At 48.8% G+C, this 20,501-nt stretch overlaps 1 protein-coding gene across 1 annotated transcript; it reads left to right on the forward strand.

Annotated features, from left to right (window-relative positions):
- Positions 1-1,847: 1,847 nt before the first annotated feature.
- On the forward strand, positions 1,848-19,056 carry LOC147602120 (uncharacterized). Its single transcript, XM_086746114.1, is given in 4 exon segments — positions 1,848-1,986; positions 11,937-12,257; positions 12,260-13,369; positions 19,001-19,056. Coding segments are annotated over 4 exon segments (1,626 nt in total).
- The last annotated feature ends 1,445 nt before the right edge of the window (positions 19,057-20,501 follow it).

The following is a 20,501-nucleotide window of genomic DNA, read 5'->3' on the forward strand; positions in this document are numbered from 1 at the left end:
TGGTCTGATTAAAATACCACCAGCCGCTTGACACCTTAAAAATAACCGCTACCTTGGCCCAAGGGTCGCCGCTCCCCTCGCCCGAGTCCGGTCCAGTGCCCGTCGCTCATAGTACTCGTCTCCACAGACCCGCAGATTAAAAATAAAAATAGCGATGCCTCAGTTTAGGCCTGTAGTCACTCATCGCCCGTTCCCTCCGATACCGGCAACCGCTCCCCTTCTTACCGCTCCGTGCTCCTCCGTCTCCCTTCGGTGCGTGGCTCTGCCCTCTGCACCTGTAGAAACAACATCAGATGATTCAACTGCACACACGGCAATACCTTAACAAATGTTAAGACATCTTATTGTAAATTTAGAATTACCATCTAGAACCCAACTGCAGGCTGCCATTAAAAGACCTTAAGAAACCACACATCGAGCCCTGCGCATAAAAGCCCTCACAACTTCAAGGTTCCATCTTCACCACTAGTGCTCCAGCTGCCCCTCTCGCACGCCACCGGTCATCCCCTGGCACCCGCAAGTTATTATTGGACTCGCTGTCCTCGCCTGCTGCAAACAACCGCTGAACTTCACGTTACCGCACAACCTTTGCCTCAATCCTCAAGGCGTATCGCTATGTTCATTGGAGACCTTACTCTCCGCTCTACAGCTCCAGGCACGGCAGATCCGAGCCAAACACCCACATCCTCAGACTGACAACACACAGCACGCTGTAAACTACAAGGCTGAATCAAGAGAAGTATCACAGCTGGAAAGATGACGCCCAGATGGAAAAACGACGTCTGGATGGAAAAATTCCTCGGAGAGGAAGATGACCGGTGAGACCGAGATGGCTACGAGAGGACGCTCTCCAGCCCCGTCAGGGCCAGGGACCGGACCTTACTCTACAAGCAGAGAATACAGTTGTGCAACAAGCCTGGATTCTAGACCTAAAAACATCAGGAAGCAAGGAAGCAATCCCGCTCTGAAGAACCGACGGCTAGAGAGCAGAGCCGCTGCCGAGAATGACGCCGTCAAAGAGGACCATCCCTAATCTTCCGAGACGCGAGAATGACCAGTGCCCGAAGCTTGCGACACCGTAAAAGAAGGGCCCGATCGGGACCGTGCCGGCGAGTACCGGTGTCAAAGACCCTCGGGATGGCTCCCGCTATGCTCCTTAAGCAAAAATAAAAATGCATTGACGCCCAAGGAAGGTCAAATACACAAAAGACAAACCACACGAGGGACAAAACAACAGACACAGGCTGGAACTGCCCTGCCCAGGCAAGTATTATCCTGAGGAATAAGTAGCCTCATTTACCTCCCCAATGCAGTCTCTCCTCAAACACCCCCTCTACCCAACTATATTCTCCAAAACCCCTTTCTGTCATTGCTAACCTCTTCTCCTCCCACCCTGCACCCCTCTCCGACACCTGTTCCTCCGCTTAGCTTTCACAGGGCCGGGGGTCCGACTGCATCCTCAACAAGAAAACCCTGCGGTGGCTCCGATGAATTATTCCTTCGGTTGCTGGGTCCCTCTTCGTCACCTGCGTAAGATAAAGCCAGCATGAACCTTCAGAAACAGGTGTGAGTCCGCGTCACCTTGGAGAACATAGACGTTACTGACGACATGTCCCAGCTCAGACAAACCGCCATCTGCCGCTCACCTGCGCGGTGAGCAATTCCAGACTCGGACCTTGTGGCCATCCTTCCTCATCGCACCTAAGATTACAGACACAAAGTTAACATGGCACTTGCGAGAAAGCTCCTATCCCACCCTCCGCCTGTCCGCCACCCGGCTCGCTTCCAGCGTGGGTGCGGCTCTGCAGGCCGCCCGCACGGAATCTGCGACGTGAAGGAGAAACACTATGCCGGGTAGCCGTGTAAAACTTGTCTCTCGAATGTCGGCCCTCGACCGCCTGACCTTGTCAGATAGCTCAACAACAGGCATAGCCACCCCTCAGAGCGTGCGGGCGGCACCTACAAAAACCCTAAATGAACAGACACGTGCTGAGATAATGCCCGAAACCTCAGTCTACGGGCATCTAGGTCCATCTCCTCATCCTTTACCCGGACGGCTCAACCACCTAGCATCCCTTGGTTCCACTTGCCTCGTTGAGGCTGGCACACCGTCTGCAAAGCCCGAACAAAGATTGCTTAAAACCACATTGGCAGTGCGACAGTTGAAAAATAACCTCTGCTTCAGCCCTCCAACTGCAACTCGCCTTCACCGAGATTGCTCCGGAGCCCATCTCACACAGTGCTCATCAAAACAGACATTAAAATGTGAAAAAAAAAAGTAATATCTCAGTTTAATGCTACAGCCACACTGCACTCGTTTGCTCTATTACTGCACACCAACTCACCTTCTTATCGTTCACCTCTCCTCCGTTGTGCTTTAGTGCTCGGCTTGACCCTCTGCATCTGTAGAGACATTAACGGCAAGTAAGTCACCTGCCTGCAGAGCGATAGCTTAGTGATCCCACAGAGAGGACTAGAAAAGGTGATAAGCTGTCCTACACGCTGAAAAACATTAAGCCTTACACCCCTCTTCCTTTTTGAAATTCCACATATGGGTGCATACAAGATGCTCGCCTTGACCCCTGGCAGGTAATCTCACTTTCAATCCTACTAAGGTGTGATATCAAGTACTCACACAGACTGCAGCAAAACTGGTGAAAGATACTACAGTCTCATCTTCAATGAAGTAGGAAGCTCCAGCAAGACACACGGCATCTAGAGTTAAAAATAAAACAAAAATCATTAAGCCATTTAGCTATCATTTAACACTTAATACAAACACATCAATACATTTTTTTTTAAATCATCCAGCTGCATACAGGTGCCCTTTTCACTACACATGCAGCTAAAACTTGACTGATTGTAGAAGTCCTACCTGAAACACACATCTCTACCACTCCAAATGTCAAAACACAGCTGCTTAAACAGCTTTGCAAGCTCAAAAGCTGCAAGTCATTGAAGAAAAAGCAGACCACTCACCCCACAGAAAGCCAGGAACACCATGACCCCCCTCAGCCAGGGCTGGGCCTCGTATAGCCCAGGCCCCGCCCATCTCCATTCCCACAATCCCCTGGGAAAGAGGCGGGACCAGCTGGCAAAAGGGATAAAAGCAGCCAGAGGAGTGACAGGGAGTCTTCTGGTCTGCCTTAAGTTTATATCTCAGGAGGCAATGAATGGAGGAAATAACCCTTAAGGAAAGGACAGTGCTGGCTCGTTTGCTGTAGCTCCATCTATTAAATTGGGAACCTGACCAGGTATGGAAAAAAAACTACACTACTACTATGTGTAGTTAGAAAGTCAACAGCTGTTGTACTGAGATACCGAAGACAAGAGATGTTGTACTTTAGTACTGCTCAAGACCTGACTATGCAGTCTCTCTCTCACTATCCCCACTCTCTGTCTAAATAGGGAGAAATAATATAATAAAAAAGGCTTAGCACTTGTGATGAGAACAGGGAGACATCCTTAAAAAAACCATTGTGGACCAGGCTGAACTTGCAGACAACTATTTGGTTGTTATTAAAACCAAAGCAGGATGATATGAAAGAGAAGAAGATAACTTGCCCCATCCCTTCCTCTTCTTGGGCTTAACTTAATTTCAATTATGTCTATCTCCTCTCCTCCTCACCGCCCCCCCCCCCTCCGCCCACCAAAAGGCATAAAAACAGGGAAGGGGGGTTAGGGACACTGCTTCACATGAAGTGTTAAGTAACTCCTTTCTCCCCACAAGAAACAACAGCTCGCATTCCTCCCCTGTTCCAGTCTGGGGTCGCCTCTACTGCCACAGTCCATTCTGACCTGCTCTGGCGTAGGTCCTTTTTCCATGGGATGCATTCCATCCATAACACCTGCCCCAACACAGGCCTTGCAAACACCACAACCTCAGCTGAGCATATGTCTGCCCTAGCATGGGATCCTCCACGGGCTATAGGTGGATCTCTGCCCTTCTGTGGGCCTCAGTGGCAACAGAGACAGAGCTGGCTTTGCAATGGTCTTCACCATGGCTTGCAGGGAAACCTTGGCCAGCAGCAACAGTACTCGAACAGCTGCTCATAGAATGATTGAATCAAAGGATAGCAGGGGTGGGAAATGACAATGTAAAGGCAAAATAATCCAAAATCGCTGCAAAGAACAGGAATGTATTAAATGAGAAAGGATTACTCACTGGCCATTGGCAGTGCATCTACAGCACCACAGACATCGGGGCTCCGGGCTTTCCCTGACGAACAGGGCTTCGACATATACCACCAGCTGCACCTGGGCGCCCACTGAAAAAAAGCCCCCGAAAAATCACGAACGTCAGACGATTGCTCCCACACTGAAAGTGCCAGACAGAAAAGCGCCTGCTGCTCCTCAGCGGCCATTGGCAGTGCATCTACAGCACCACACACATCGAGGCTCCGGGCTTTCCCTGACCAACAGGGCTTCGACGTTTACCACCAGCTGTACCTGGGCTCCCACTGAAAAAAAACCCCGAAAAATCACTAATATCAGACGATTGCTCCCACACCGAAAGTGCCAGCCACTCAAGCTCTTGCTGCTTCTCATGGGCCATTGGCAGCGCATCTACAGCACCACAGACATTGGGGCTCCAGGCTTTCCCTGACAAACACCGCTTTGACTTTTACCATCAACTGCACATGGGCGCCCACAGTAAGTTAACCCTAAAACTCAGTAACGTCGGACGATTGCTCCCACACTGAAAGTGCCAGCCACTCAAGCTCTGGCAGCTCCTCAGCGGCCATTCACGGTGCATCTACAGCACCACAGACATCGGGGCTCCAGGCTTTCCCTGACGAACACCACTTCGACGTTTACCACCAGCTGCACCTGGGCGCCCACTGAAAAATAACCCCGAAAAATCACGAACGTCGGACGATTGCTCCCACACCAAAAGTGCCAGCAACTAAAGCTCGTGCTGCTCCTCACCGGCCGTTCATGCTGCAACTACAGCACCACAGACATCGGGGCTCCGGGCTTTCCCGGATGAACAGCGCTTCGGAGTTTAACATAAACTGCACAGGGGCAGCCAGTAAAAAATTTGCCCTGAAATGTGCGAACGTCGGACGATTGATCCCACACCAAAAAATCTCGGAGCCCCAATGTCTCTGGTGCTGTAGATGTGCTGTGAATGGCCGGAGATGAACAGCAAGAGCTTGAGTTGCTGGCACTTTTGGTGTGGGAGCAATCGTCTGACGTTCGTCATTTTTAGGGTTTTTTTTTTTCTGTGGGCACCCATGTGCAGTTGATGGTAAAAGTCGAAGCGGTGTTTGTCAGGGAAAGCCTGGAGCCCCAATGTCTGTGGTGCTGTAGATGCGCTGCCAATGGCTGGGGAGGAGCAGCAAGAGCTTGAGTTGCTGGCACTTTCGGTGTGGGAGCAATCGTCTGATGTTCGTGTTTTTTATGGGGTTTTTTTTTGGGCTCCCATGTGCAGTTAATGGATATCGTCGAAGCGCTGTTTTTCAGGGAAACCCCAGAGCCCCAATGTCTGTGGTGCTGTAGATGGGCTGTGAATGGCCTGTGAGGAGCGGCAAGAGCCTGAGTTGCTGGCACTTTCGGTGTGGGAGCAATCGTCCAACGTTCATGATTTTTAGGTGATTTTTTTTCTGTGGGCGCTGCTGTGCAGTTGATGGTAGATGTCGAAGCGCTGTTCATCAAGGAAATCCCAGAGCCACAAACCATGACTCGTAGACCATGAGGGCTCCGACATTTGCCACCATCTGAGCTTGGCAGCCCTTTGAGAATAAATCTTAAAAATTACGCACGTCAGACGATTGCTCCAACACCAGAAGTGCTGAAAGCACTTGCTACTCCTCACCAGCTCTTGCAACCACATCTTCAGGCCTAGAAACATTGGGGCTTGGGGCTTTCCTTGACCACTAGGATTCTGACATTTACCACCACCTACAGCTGGCCGCCCAGTCATCAAAAATCTTGAGAGTGAGATGTGAGACAACTGCTCCTACACTAAAGTGTCAGTTCTGAAAGCTCTTGCTGCTCCTAACTGGCTCTTTCCGCCACAATCTACATCGCCACAAACAATGGGGTAGTAGGCTTTTATGCACCACCAGGACTCCGGCATTTACAATGGAAACCATGCTAAGGCACATGGAGAGCAAGGAGGTGGTTGGTGACTGCCAACATGGCTTCACCAAGGGCAGATCGTGCCTGACCAATTTGGTGGCCTTCTATGACGGGGTGACGGCATCGGTGGACAAGGGACGAGCAACTGACATCATCTATCTGGACTCGTGCAAAGCTTTTGACACTGTCCCGCACGACATCCTTCTCTCTAAACTAGCGAGACATGGGTTTGATGGACGGACCACTCGGTGGATAAGGAGTTGGCTGGATGGCCGCACTCAGAGAGTGGTGGTCAACGGCTCAATGTCCATGTGGAGACCGGTCACGAGTGGCGTCCCTCAGGGGTCCGTGTTGGGCTCGGCCCTGTTCAACATCTTTGTCGGTGACATGGACAGTGGGATAGAGTGCACCCTCAGCAAGTTCGCCGACGACACCAAGTTGTGTGGTGCCGTCGACACGCTGGAAGGGAGGGATGCCATCCAGAGGGACCTTGACAGGCTGGAGAGGTGGGCCTGTGCCAACCTCATGAAGTTCAAGCAGGCCAAGTGCAAGGTCCTGCACCTGGGTCAGGGCAATCCCAGGCACAAATAGAGGCTGGGCGGGGAATGGATTGAGAACAGCCCTAAGGAGAAGGACTTGGGAGTGCTGGTGGATGAGAAGCTTAACATGAGTGGGCAATGCGCCCTTGTGGCCCAGAAGGCCAACCGCATCCTGGGCTGCATCAAGAGGAGCGTGGCCAGCAGGTCGAGGGAGGTGATTCTGCCCCTCTACTCTGCCCTGGTGAGACCCCACCTGGAGTACCGTGTCCAGTTCTGGAGCCCCCAACACAAGAAGGACATGGACCAGTTGGAGAAGGTCCAGAGGAGGGCCACAAAGATGATAAAAGGGCTGGAGCACCTCTCTTATGAGGACAGGCTGAGAGAGTTGGGGCTGTTCAGCCTGGGGAAAAGAAGGCTCTGGGGAGACCTGATAGTGGTCTTCCAATACCTCAAGGGGGCCTACAAGAAAGATGGGGAGATGCTGTTTAGTAGGGCCTGTTGCAATAGGACGAGAGGTAATGGTTTTAAAATAGTGGGGGGTAGATTTAGATTAGAAATTAGGAAAAATTTTTTTACGATGCGAGTTATAGAACACTGGAACAGGTTGCCCAGAAAGGCGGTGGAGGCCCCATTCGTGGAAACGTTCAAGGCCAGGCTGGATGAGGCTCTGAGCAACCTGATCCAGTCAGGGATGTCCCTGCTCCTTGCAGAGGGGTTGGACTAGATGACCTTCCAACCCTAACCATTCTATGATTCTAAATAATGACCTCCTATATGGTGGCACTAAACAAACAATTAAAAAGAATTGAAAAACATGCAATGGGAACACGTAGTAGGGGTCTGGATGGGCCTGTTCACGATATACAACCAGGGGACTATGTATATGTTAAGTCTATTACAGAAAAAACTCTGGAACCACAGTGGGCCGGACCTTTTCAAGTCCTCCTCACCACCTACACGGCAATTAAGGTAAAGGGACAGAACTCCTGGATACACCATACTCGGATCAAGAGAGCCTCTGCAACCTTGTGGAAAGTAACTCCAGACAACAACGAAGACTTGAGACTTAAACTCGTTCGAAGGGATAAGGGCGGGAACAGTGCAGTAGTGAACCGGAGGGACACCACAGCAAACGATACCGGACAAAGAAACCGGGACCGGCCAGTAACTAATCTCGCCCAAATCTGTCATCGGTGCAGTTTATATCTTATTTGTCATTTTATTATAGGAAATATAAAACCCATTTTAGCAGGTCACCGAAGGCAGTACATTATCTACAGAAGTAGCTGTACTAATCCACTAGACCAACTAAATCCTAAAATGACCAATTGTTTAATTGGAATTGTGATTGGGCTTACAACATTTTCCTGCATCTTACCACTAACTTGTAATCAAAAGGACACGAAATGGCCGTGGTCTCACGCCTCCCTTGAGTTTACAGGAAGCATGGGACCACCTTTTAAATGGTCGGGCTTAAACTTGGCCACTGTGGTTATGCACAAAATGGAAATGTACTCAGGGCATGAGTGGGGCTGGGGCAGAGGCAACAGGGATCCTTAATACTATGGTGCGCCCCGTTGTGATCTTATTGATTAGCTTAGGAATTTTATTAACTATTGTGCTGCACCTATGGGTTTGGAGTATGTTTAAGAAAGTAACACTGTCATAGTTCAGCCCCAATCAGGACCAGATTACGCAGTCTCTCTCTCACTCCTCCCACCCTCCGAGAGAACAGGGGGAGATAATGTAAGGAAAAACGGCTCGAGGTTTGAGATAAGGATGGGGAGAAATCCTTAAAGTTACCATCACGGGCAAAACAGACTCCTCTTGGGGAAAACTATTCATTTATTACTACAAACAGCAGGATAATGAGACAGAGAACAAGATAACCTCCCTCCACCCCTACCTCTTCCCAAGCTTAACATTATCTCTACTACCTTCCCCCCCCCGAGTGGCACAGGAGGGGGAAGAGGGAATGGGGACTGCGGTCAGTTCATCACACGTTGTTTTACACCGCTGTTTCATGGTTGGGGGAAGAACTCCTCACATTCCTCCCCTGCTCTATTGTGGGGTCCCACCCGTACGCCACAGTCCTTCCTGAAACTGCTCCGGCATGGGTCATCTCTTCCACGGGGTGCAGTCTCTCCAGAACGGCTGTCCCAGCGGGCCCTCCATGGGCCACAGCTGCCTTCAGGCATCCACCTCCCCCAGTACGGGATCCTTCATGGGCTCCAAGTGGATCTCTGCCCCTCCGTGGACCTCCATGGGCTGCAGGGGGACAACCTGCTCCACCATGGTCATCACCACAGGCTGCAGGGGAATCTTGGCCAGGAGCCGCATTACTCCTCCCACTCCTTCTGAACTGACCTTGGCGTCTGCAGCCGTTCCTCACAACAGGCTGGCAGATGTCTCTCAGGATCCTTTTTACATCTTATTCACTTCTCCTCTCCTCTCCACTTCCTGCAGCCGGGCCAGACCAATTCGGGCCCAGTCAGCCGCTTGGCGAGAGCCCAGAGGGTGAGGCCTGCAAGGCCCATAAGGCCTGCGCTTCCCCCTCTGTGCCTCTGCCCCCCGCTCAGCTGCTTCACATCTCTCCCTTTTTTTTTTCCTGTTTTCCCCTATTTAAATACGTTATCACAGAGGCGTTATCACGGGACATTCTGCTACCAATTGGCTCGGCCTTGGCCAGCAGCGGGTCCGCTCTAGGCCCGGCCGAGTCCACTGAACAAAGGGGAGCAACTTCTAGCAGTTTCCTACAGAAGCTACCACCTTAGGCCCCCCCCCCGTCACTAAACAAAACCATGTATGATGCTTCATATCATTCAGGGAAACTGTTTAAGTAAAAGAATTTACTTAGTGTGATAAAAAGGGGGGATTGATATAGGGGACAATAAGTTAATCACAACTATATATGTATGCACTTAAAGAATTGTTGTAGTTCAGCCCCGATCGGGACCAGACTACACAGTCTCTCTCTCACTCCCCCCCCACCCTCCAAGAGAACAGGGGGAGATTTGGTAAACAAAAGAAAACCAGGAAAAAAACCAAACACGTGGGTTGAGATTGAACAAAAAGTAAATTTAATAGTAATGACAGAAGAAAACAAAACAGTGATGGAATACAAATATACTATAATGGCTTACAACAAATCTCTACACCTAGGTTCTTCCAAGTAGCAGGAGGCTCCTTCACCACCCTCCTCACTTATATACTGAGCCCCAGCAGTTAGCTAATTAGTTAACTATCCCAGCCATAGGGGCTACCAGCTTCAGTACTCCACCCAGCTCAGGTAAATATTAACTCTATCCTAGCCAGAACCAGGACAAGAATACAGTTATAAAACATAGTCACGTACCCATATAGCTTAGAGAAACAATTAATGGAAGAGGAAGTCTGTTTTTTTTTTCTTTTCCTGACGAAGGACTCATTTGTAAGGAGTGAGAAACATTCCTTCTGTTCAGTGGGAAAAAATCTTAAAAATCCTGAACCTTTTGTTACATGGTGACCAGCTCTGAATACCCTTGCTGCTCCTCACCGGCTCTTGCTACCACACATACAGGCTCCAAACTCTGGGGCTCTGGGCTTTCCTAGACCACCAGGACAGGGTGGTAAAGATCTACAGGCGTAAAAAAAATCTACAGGCCAGGAAACATTGGGGCTCCGGGATTTCCTAGACCACCAGGACTCCGACGTTTAACACCAGCTCGAGCTGTCCGCCTAGTGTTAAACCACAGCTTAAAAATGATGAATGTTGGACAGCTGCTGCCACACCAGAAGTGTCAGCTCTGGAAGGTCTTGCTGCTTCTCACCAGCTCTAGGCACCACATCTACAGGCTCACAAACATTGGGGATCCAGCATTTCCTGGGACACCAGGACTCCGACGTCTACCATCACCTCAACTCAGCAGTCCCTTTTGAAAAAAAATCTTAAAAATCACAAACGTCAGAAGACTGCTCCCACACCAGAAGTGACATTTCTGAAAGCTCTTGCTTCTCCTGCCCGGCTCTTGCCACCGCATCTACAGGCTCACAAATATTGGGACTGCGAGATTTCCTAGAACACCAGCACTCCAATGTTTACCACCGTGCACTTATGGCCGCCCAGTGAAAGCACTCTTATATATCATGAACGTTGGACGATAGATCCCACACCAGAAGTGCCAGCTCTGAAAACCCCTCAGTGGCTCTTGCCACCGCATCTACAAGCCCAGCAACATTGGGGCTCCGTTCTTTCCTAGACAATCAGGACTCTGACTTTTGCCACCATGTAAACCAGTAAACTTTCAGAGGTGGCACTTTTGGTGTTGGAGCAATCGTCTGACGTTCGTGATTTTTAAGATTTATTTCTCACTGTGCAGCAGCTCTAGGTGATGGTAAGTGTCAGAGTCCTGGTGGTGGAGGAAAGCCCACAGACTCAATGTTTCTGAGTCTGTAGATGTGGTGGGAAGAGTCGGTGAGGAGCAGCAAGAACTTTTAGAGCAGGCACTTCCGGTGTTGGAGTAATTGTCTGACTTCCTTCTGCGCGGCTGGTTCCAAGTTGACGGTAACTGCCAGTGTGCCAGCTGTGTAGGACAGTGAAGAGGCTGACGTGTGTGTGTCCGTAGAGCTGCTAGAAAGCGTACGTGAAGAGCAGGAAGGGCTTTCAGAGCAGCCGGTTCTCGTCTTGGACAGTCGCCACACATCCGCACTTTTAGTGCCTCAGCGCCCCGGACAGCTTGCAAAACACGGCTGTAGCTGTCCCAGCGCAAGCTGTTCAGGAAAGCACAGAGACGCGATGTTCGCGTGCCTTTAGCGCTGCTCGCAAGAAGCCTCCGGAGCAGGCACTTCTCGTGCGGCAACAACCGTGCCTGCTACGATCTTTCCTAGCCTCTTTTCCTCCGGGCAGCCGGCTTTAGCTGATGTGAAGTGTTGGTGGGCAAATCATCCAGAGAAGTGTCGCAATGCTTCTGGGCTTTTACCAAGAGCGAGTGAAGAGCAGCAAGAGCTTTCCTTGCTGACCCTTTTCACGTTGGAGATTAGCTGGACATTTGCCGCTTTAGTGCCTTGTTTCTTCTGCGCAGCTTGCACAAAGCTCATTGCGGCTTTCGCGGTTCGAGTTGTGCATCGCCGGAGCTCTGCGGGAAAGAGCGAGAGAAGAGCCGCGAAAGCTCCGAGTGCGGCCAGCTCGCGTGTGGCCGCGATGATGCGCTGTTCGCCGGTTGGAGGGCGACTGCCTTCTGCGCGGCTGCTTCCAAGTTGACGGTAACTGCCAGCATGCTAGCTGCGTAGGACAGTGAAGAGACTCGACGTGTGTGTCGTGTGTCTCTTTGTTAGTGAGAAATCGAGACTTTCTTTATGAGTTCGTGGCACAGCACGGTGCCCGGCCGTCCACACCTGGGCAAGATTGGGCTCGGGATAATTGGACAAATTTGCAGAGCGTAGTAGATCGAATGACTTCCTTGAAGAAGGAGGCGAGGGTAATATCTGGCAGAGGCAAAGCCATAGTTTGTGCTGTTCTGGGTGCCAGTCTGGCAGCAGCAGCAGAGGGCCGCCTTAAGCAGCGAGAGCAGGAGACGATTATTGAGTTGCTCCAGCGTTTGGTGGAGGCCCTCAGGGGACAGTATCCTACCTCGAAAAACAGCTGGGGGGAGAAAAGGAGCAAAACCTTTTGCTAAAATCTATCTTGAGGGAGGAATATCCAAAGAATTCAGAATTGGACAGTGAGACAGATCTGAAGCTTGAGGAGAGAGGTATTCAACAGATAAGTCCAATATACCCTCAGAAGAAATTGGAGAAAATGAGGGATCACTCTGGCGACCACCCTCGGGTAAGACCTTTGGTTAAAACAGAGTTCTTTTATTTGAATGATGAGGATAGCAACCCACAGATAACAACTAAGGAGTCGCCGTATACCGCTACTGAGCTTGCCAAACTGAAGCGGGAGTACGGGCATCTTGCCAAAGAATCTGAGACGGAGTATGTGTGGCGTGTATCTCTAACCGGGGGAGATCAAATCCAGCCGAGTGAAAAGGAGGCTGAGGGATATTGGGGTCCTGGAGTCTTTTTGACCACAGGAGATAATCGTGCCCCATGGTCCTTAACTCAGCGAGCCGCTTATTGGGCTGGGGGGTTAAACCCTTTGGAGAGAGGGGATCCTCTTCCAATCACTGGCACAGTTGATCAGCTGGTGGAAAGCGTCCAAAAAGCTGCTTGTTTGCAAATGATGAAAGAAAGAAAGTTAACTCCTAGATGTGAATCTCCAATGATGTTGCCGGTGGACCCTGAGAGCATGACTCCCTTGATAAGGGGACTTCCAGAGTCACTTAAACCTTTGGGGATTCAACTTCGAAAGACCATTGAGACACTCGGTCCCTTAGAAAGATTGGAGGGCTTTATGAGAGGCCATGGAAATGCAACCAATAGCCCTATGAATGTGTCTCCCTCCGATCTCAGCCCATCTCGACCCTCATCAGGTGATAAAGCAAAGGTGTGGACTTGGGGGGAGGTAGCACAGGAGCTGATAAATTATGGGAGAAAATATGGTCCAGTAAAACTCCCAGAGGACAGACCAAAAGGAATCCGTCAGATAGACATCAGGGACTCACCCCCCCACATCAGTCAACCTAGCCCTCGTTTTAAAACAGCGGGGGGAGCACAGCCCATGACCCGACAACAGTGGTGGCTTTTGGGAATTAAAAAGGGTGTTCCAAGAGATGTAATGGATGGTTTACCCATTGGAAAGCTGAGCAAGGTGGTATCAAAATGGTGTAACCCAAAACAATACCCACCCAAAGGGAAAGAAATCTCACCCATCACACCCACAGCCCCACCTTTGGAAGACACAGGCAACAGAAACAGTGAGGTTTTTCCCCAGATGCAGGAAAACTAGAACCTCCATTCCCCATTGGTGAGCGAGGGAATGGAGGATGGATTTATATCCGACAGCTCACCAAGACTAGCAGGGGAGATTGGCTAATTACGGCTACTGTGGGTCCAAAACGTGGACTGGTGACCTTTTTGGTTGATACCGGTGCCCAAGTCTCCGCTTTGACTAAAGAAGATGCACAAAGGTGTGGTGTCTCTCCCTCGAGAAGACGTTTTTGTGTCCTGAATGCTTTAGGGTCAACAGAAGCCATGAGTGTTGCTCAGGTAAAGCTAACGTTGCCGGGAGAGGAAAACACGGTCACTGTTACAATGGTGATCGGGAATATTCCTACTAATTTATTAGGAATGGATGTCCTTAAAGGGAAAGGTTGGAAAGACCCAGAAGGCTTGTGGTGGACTTTTGGGACCCCGCAATTAAATATTAGGTTACTCCAAACTGCACCCTCTCTGCCGTTTAGCAAAGCAACTAATGTCAAACAATATCCCCTTCCCCTGGGAGCAAAAGAAGGTATCAGACCTGTTATGCAGGAACTTTGGGAGCAAGGGGTTGTGATAAATACACATTCTCCTTTTAACTCTCCGGTGTGGCCACTGCGAAAACCAAATGGAAAGTGGCGACTCACAGTGGATTTTAGGAGACTGAACGCCAACACCGAACCTTTGACTGCCGCAGTGCCCAATTTGGCGGAATTGGTAACAATAATTCAGGAGAAAGCTCACCCAATTATGGCAACTATAGATGTTAAAGACATGTTTTTTATGGTACCTTTGCAACCAGAGGACAGAGACCGTTTTGCCTTTACGTGGGAAGGGCAACAATATACTTTCACCCGGCTACCCCAGGGGTATAAGCACTCTCCTACATTGGCTCATCATGCTTTAGCCCAAGAATTGGAAAAAATACCAAAACCTGAAGCTGTAGATGTTTACCAATATATTTATGACATCCGGGGGGGGGGGGGGGGGGGGGGGGGGGGAGAAATAAAGGAGGTGGAAACAACCCACCAGAATCTGGGTTTGCAAATTCCCCCCGAAAAGGTCCAAAAGCCATCACAAGAAGTAAAGTTTTTGGGAATTTGGTGGAAAGGGGGAATGATGTGTATCCCACCGGACACCCTCACTTCTTTAGGTCAGATTAAAATGCCTGAGTCAAAAAAGGATTTACAACATACTTTAGGACTATTGGTGTTCTGGAGAAAACATATTCCGGACTTCTCCATTATTGCTAGACCTCTTTATGATTTGCTGAGGAAAGGGGTCAAATGGGAATGGACCCCATCTCAGGAAGAAGCTGTGCAATTGTTAATTTTTGAAGCAACGGCTCACCAGGCTCTCGGTCCTATCCACCCTACAGACCCTTTTCAGGTGGAATGGGGATTTGCCATATCAGGATTATCAGTACATATATGGCAACGGGGCCCTGAGGGTCCAACTTGGCCTGTGGGATTTTATTCTCGCAGCTTTAAAGATGCCGAGAGGAGATACACTGCTTGGGAGAAAGGGTTGTTTGTGGTTAGCCTGGCTCTCATAGAAGTAGAGAAAATTGCACGCCAACAACCAATTGTACTGAGAGGCCCATTTAAAGTGATAAAGGCAGTTACCAGTGGGACCCCTCCCCCTGACGGGGTGGCTCAGAAAGCCTCAGTATGAAAATGGTATGCCCAGATTGAACACTACTGTAACATTTTCTCAGTGACTGAAGGAGCTTTAAAACACCTGGCTATACAAGAAACAGAAAGCTCGGATGGCAGCCAAGATAAACCTGCCTCTGTCATCCAAGCGGCTCCTCCTTTCTCTCCCGACCAAGCAGTGAGTGCCTGGTTTACCGATGCTTCTGCAAAAAGAGAAGGGAAAGTATGGAAATATCGAGCAGTAGCACTCCATACCTCCTCTGATGAACAAATTAGTACAGAGGGAGTGGGCAGCGCCCAAGTAGGAGAGTTAATTGCAGTGTGGAGTGTTTTCCAGCGTGAAGCTCAAGCCACTTCTCCCATCCACATCTATACTGATTCCTACGCTGTGTTTAAGGGTTGTACTGAATGGCTGCCTTTTTGGGAGCAAAATGAATGGGAGGTTAACAGAATCCCAGTGTGGCAAAAGGAAAAATGGCAAGATATCTTAAACATTGCTAAACAGGGGAACTTTGCCGTGGGATGGGTAGCTTCTCATCAGGCAGATGGGGGCTCAGCGGGTAAATGGAATAACAGAGCGGATGAGTTAGCAAGGCTAGCCCCTGTACAAAAGGACCAAGTCACAGAAGATTGGGACCGCCTGCTAGAATGGTTGCATGTAAAGCGTAAACACACAGGAGCTAAGGACCTGTGTCGTGAAGCCCTTGCTCGAGGCTGGCCTGTCACCAGAGCAACATGCGAAACTTGCATATCTGCCTGTGAGCAATGTCGTAGGCGACTGGAAAGACACCCTTTAGAAGATGATCCCCTGCATCTAAGAGAGGGTAAAGGTTTGTGGGATGCGTGGCAGGTGGATTATATTGGACCCTTTAAGAAATCAGGAGGGAAACATTTTGTGTTGGTGGGAGTGGAAATAATATCAGGACCAGTCCAAGCAGAAGCCTTTAACAGGGCTACGGGAGAAAGCACTGTGAGAGCATTGCGACAATGGTTTGGAACTTTTCCAAAACCACAAGAAATACAGTCTGATAACGGTTCCCACTTCACTGCCAGAATAGTACAGGATTGGGCACGAAGTGAAGGGATTAAATGGATTTTTCACACTCCTTATTACCCACAATGGTATTGTAGAAAGAACCAATGGTTTGCTGAAACGACTTTTGAAACCACAGGAAGGCAATTGGGATGCTCGCCTGTGGGAAGCTGTCAAAGGTGTAAATGACAGATGGGGGTAAATGGATGCCCTAAAATCACTGCCTTCTGTCCAAAAGTCCCTACTTTAATCCCTTCTTTAAAAGGACCGAATGACTCTAAAAATCCAGCTCACCTCCCAGGACAACCTGTTTTAGTGGAGCTTCCCACTGCGGGAACAGTACCATTGGTCCTAAAAACCCCTCTAAATGCATATGCGTGGGTAGCCTCTGATGCCCTGGGAAAGGAACATCGGATAAATACCCCTTGGATAGTTCCGTCATTTTAGCTGTGCCTCAAGGAGGCAAGCTCTGTTATTTTATCTTGCAGAAGAACTCCGAGGGACAACAGTGAGTGGGAAAAGCTGCACATGGATGATAATTTGGAAGCATAAATTCTAAAAATGACCAATTTTTTAATTGGACCTGTGATTGGGCTTACAATATTTTTCTGCATCTTACCACTAACCTGTAATCAAAAGAACACCAAATGGCCGTGGTCTCACGCCTCCCTTGGGTTTACAGGAAGCATGGGACCACCTTTTAAACGGTCGGGCTTAAACTTGGCCACTGTGGTTATGCACAAAATGGAAATGTACTCAGGGCATGAGTGGGGCTGGGACAGAGACAGCAGGGCTCCCCTCTTGATGGGAACAATTGGAGAAAAAAATTCAAATAGGTTGCCGAATGGTCAATGGATCTATCCATGAAAAAGCAACCCAAATTATTGTAAGAAGAACTAATGAATCTGTACTCACAAAGAGTCTTTGTGTCCTTGAAAAGGAAAAATTGGAATGCTGGAGTAATTTTACACTAACCCAACCTGTCTTTGTAATCTGTCTCTGGAATAACCAGAAAGGTGACGTGGCACTGACATTCAAATTTAAAATGGCCATTATTGAGCCAACAACTACTACTCCCAGCCCCAACATGACAAGATACACAGCACCTCTTACCACTGAACCAGTTATTGTACTGAACCCGAAAATTTTTGAGATTGGACCATATGTAATTAGAAATATGGGCCAGCAACAGATGTTATTCAATCCATCATGGTCCCTGAAACAAGTTGAATTGTCAATGCAAAATAATGCTTCAGAAATTCAGCCAGCTTGCTCACCTTTCCTAAAAACCTCTTACGAGGGATGGACAACCTGGCTGCAAAAACGGACCCCTTCCGAGAAACGAATAAAGAGAGACCTAACTGGTGTTCTGGGAACAGGATTGGGAGTTCTAAATAGTATTGATTCAGATGAACAAATTGGCTACCACAACTAGTGACCTGACTAAATTGCAACGTCCTTTACGATCTTCCCTATTGGCTTTGGGAACTAATCAATGGATGTTATCAAATATATTACCAAAATGGGAGAAGGTGAATGAAAAAGACCATGAATTGGTTATAGATGCACTCGGTGTGGTCCAAAACAACCTCTCCCTGGCTCTCAGTTGTATCCAAGCTCAACTGTGGATGCAATCAGTAGCCGCATCAATTATAAGAGAAGGTGAAGAAGGCACTTTCCCCACTGAAATTCGGAAAATAGTTTGGGACAGTGCCACTGACTTTGAAAGGAAATTCCAGTCCTGGTGGTATCTGGTTAATTTTACCTATAACCCCATCGACAACGTGGCCACAGCTTTTGTGTTAACCATACACAATGCTTCGGTAGATACAATATACCCAATCATTGCGCTAGGACTGAACCACAACAGAACTGTACTCTATCCTCTGGAGCATAGAGTTATCGGCCCGGAAAAAAGGAGCTAAATGGCAAAGTATTGATGTTGATGCATGTATTGTGCGGGAACAACAAGGATTCATTTGTGAAAGCAATACCATCAGAGCCCAAGACATTTGTCTTGACGCTGAACAAAACATTTGCCATTTCGAGATTCGTCCTGACGAAAACCCTGAGACAATACTCGTATATATTGGCAAAGGTTGTGCATGCTTACGGACTGTTTGCGATTCCATAGCTGTAAGTGATGTAGTTGTAGATACTAGGAACCACTCAAATTTTTGTGTTTGTAATTTTACTAAAATCACTGGATGTGACTTTTCTTACTTAGCACCGGTGACCTCTCACAAACTCTTGCAATCTAATTACACACTGATTCATGAGCTGCTACCTGCACCAATTGGAACGAATCTCACTTTGGTAAAAAAATTATTACACTACCAGGATTTGATCAAGATCCTGGGAAAGATCAGGGAAAACGGACAAAAAACCTTAGTAACAGTTCATCATGATGTGGATGAAATCCACCGTGTTTTGGAAAGGGTAGAAAAAGATTCAGAACATAGATGGTGGGACACAGTTTTTGGGTGGTCACCTACTGCGACAGGCATGTTGAACAAATTGTGTCACCCCATTATTGTTCTCTTAATACTGGTCTTAATAAGTTTTGTTTTATCAGCAATACTGTATGTCAGAATTTGGAAAATGATGAATCAGTTGACACATTTGACTTCTGTACTTAATGCACACAGTCTGCTAAATGTTCCAACCTACATAGATATTCCAAAATCTGCTAGTGCAAGGCAGATTGCCTAGAGAAAAACATGATATAGAATTAGAAGATTTTTAGTGTATGTTAGAGAAACAGCTTAACTTTTTGCAAATTGTATGGTAATTATGCTGCTGTTACTTTTCTCTTTCTCTTTCTCTCTTCTTTCCTGTCTCCCTTTGAGGGTTATGCTACCACCATGCGGTCCTGACGACAATGTTGAGCCACGGGGTGGTGTAAGGGTCGGTCAGAAAATCAGTATTGTCTCAACCTTGTCATCGAGGACTTCCAGGTGGACTATGGACTTGATCTGGCCTAAAAGTTAGGCTCACAACTTGACATGAGTTGCTGTGAGCAGCCTGCCTGAGATGCAGTTGTGTTTTTTTTTTCCTCCCGGGAACAGAACGGAACTGTTATGGACAAGGCCGACTCTGGCCTAAGAACAAAATATACAACATCCTTGAAACGGCGGACAGAGGGGCGCAGAGGTGCCACGGCTCATCCCTGTTGTCAAAACTGGCAGAGATAACTGTGCAGCTGCTATCGAGGAGGATGAATCACAACTGCTGTCTCAAAAACAACGGTGAGAAAGTGCCCTTTAACGGAACTTTGCTAATTATAATGTACAAAAACCACACTTCTATCCTAAGGGCCGAGAGCAGGCGGAGACCCCCGAAGTAAGGAGGAGCAAGGTTTGCCACTTGGCATAAAAGATTGACCCCTAACAACGAGACCTCCGAAGAGCTCTCCCCACCAAGGCTCGACATCGATCGTGAGGACCGGCAGGACTCTGCCTGGACCTGGGACCGTAGGGACGCCTTGGACCCGTGGTGGTAGCTATTATCTTCTTTTTTTCCTTCCCTATCTTTACTTTTCCTTTTCACTCCCTTTCACCTATTGCATGCCGCTTTACGGGCAAAATAATAAAGTTTGTGCTGTTTGATTGAAACCAACCCCTTTGGCGTGTTCGCCGTAATTTTGCACTTCGAGATCGCATTAAAAGAACCATCACGAGTCCCCAGTGGGCCGTGACACCCCCACTCCTCAACAGTGTAGGTGCCCACAGAGAGAGCAAACCCTGCTCTCACCAGATCCAGAGGGAAGAAGGCCTGGGCTGCACAGCGTTGGCAGGAGGCCGTGAGGCATTATGGTCAGTGGGGATCTGACAAATAAAGATGGTTGAGAAGGGAAAGAGAGAATCCCAGCTCTCTGTGTGCAAAATAACTCCAGTGGGGCAGATGGACACCTCTACAGGTCTCCTTGCATGTCCTGAGTAGGAAGAGATTTCGTTATCCTAAACGTGGGCGTCTGCTGTCATTTCCGTTTGCCAAAGGAATTTCCCAACAGCCTCCAAGGTGAAGCCCCAGACACTACCCTGTCCCTAACTGCTCCACCTGAGCCTGCAGTCTCCTGCACAAAGCTTGGGCCACCTCGGGCACCTCAGCTGTCACCAGGGCTTTGCATCTAAAGAACTCCCTGCTGCCCTCCATCTCCAGTAAGGAGGAGGGGAGCTGAGAGAAAGAGCTCACAGGCAAATGCCCTTTTGTGCTCAGCTGAACAGGGGCAAGAGGAATCCCAGCTCCTGTGGGTTTGTGGTGTGCATGGAAGGGAGCGGAGTCCTCTTCTAGCACCAGCACTACAGACCCAGGGTGAGATGCCTGCACTGACTGCGCTGAATCCCTTCC

The sequence above is a fragment of the Chlamydotis macqueenii genome, chromosome 1 (assembly GCF_036417535.1).
Source record: "Chlamydotis macqueenii isolate bChlMac1 chromosome 1, bChlMac1.mat, whole genome shotgun sequence".
Taxonomy (NCBI): Eukaryota; Metazoa; Chordata; class Aves; order Otidiformes; family Otididae; genus Chlamydotis; species Chlamydotis macqueenii.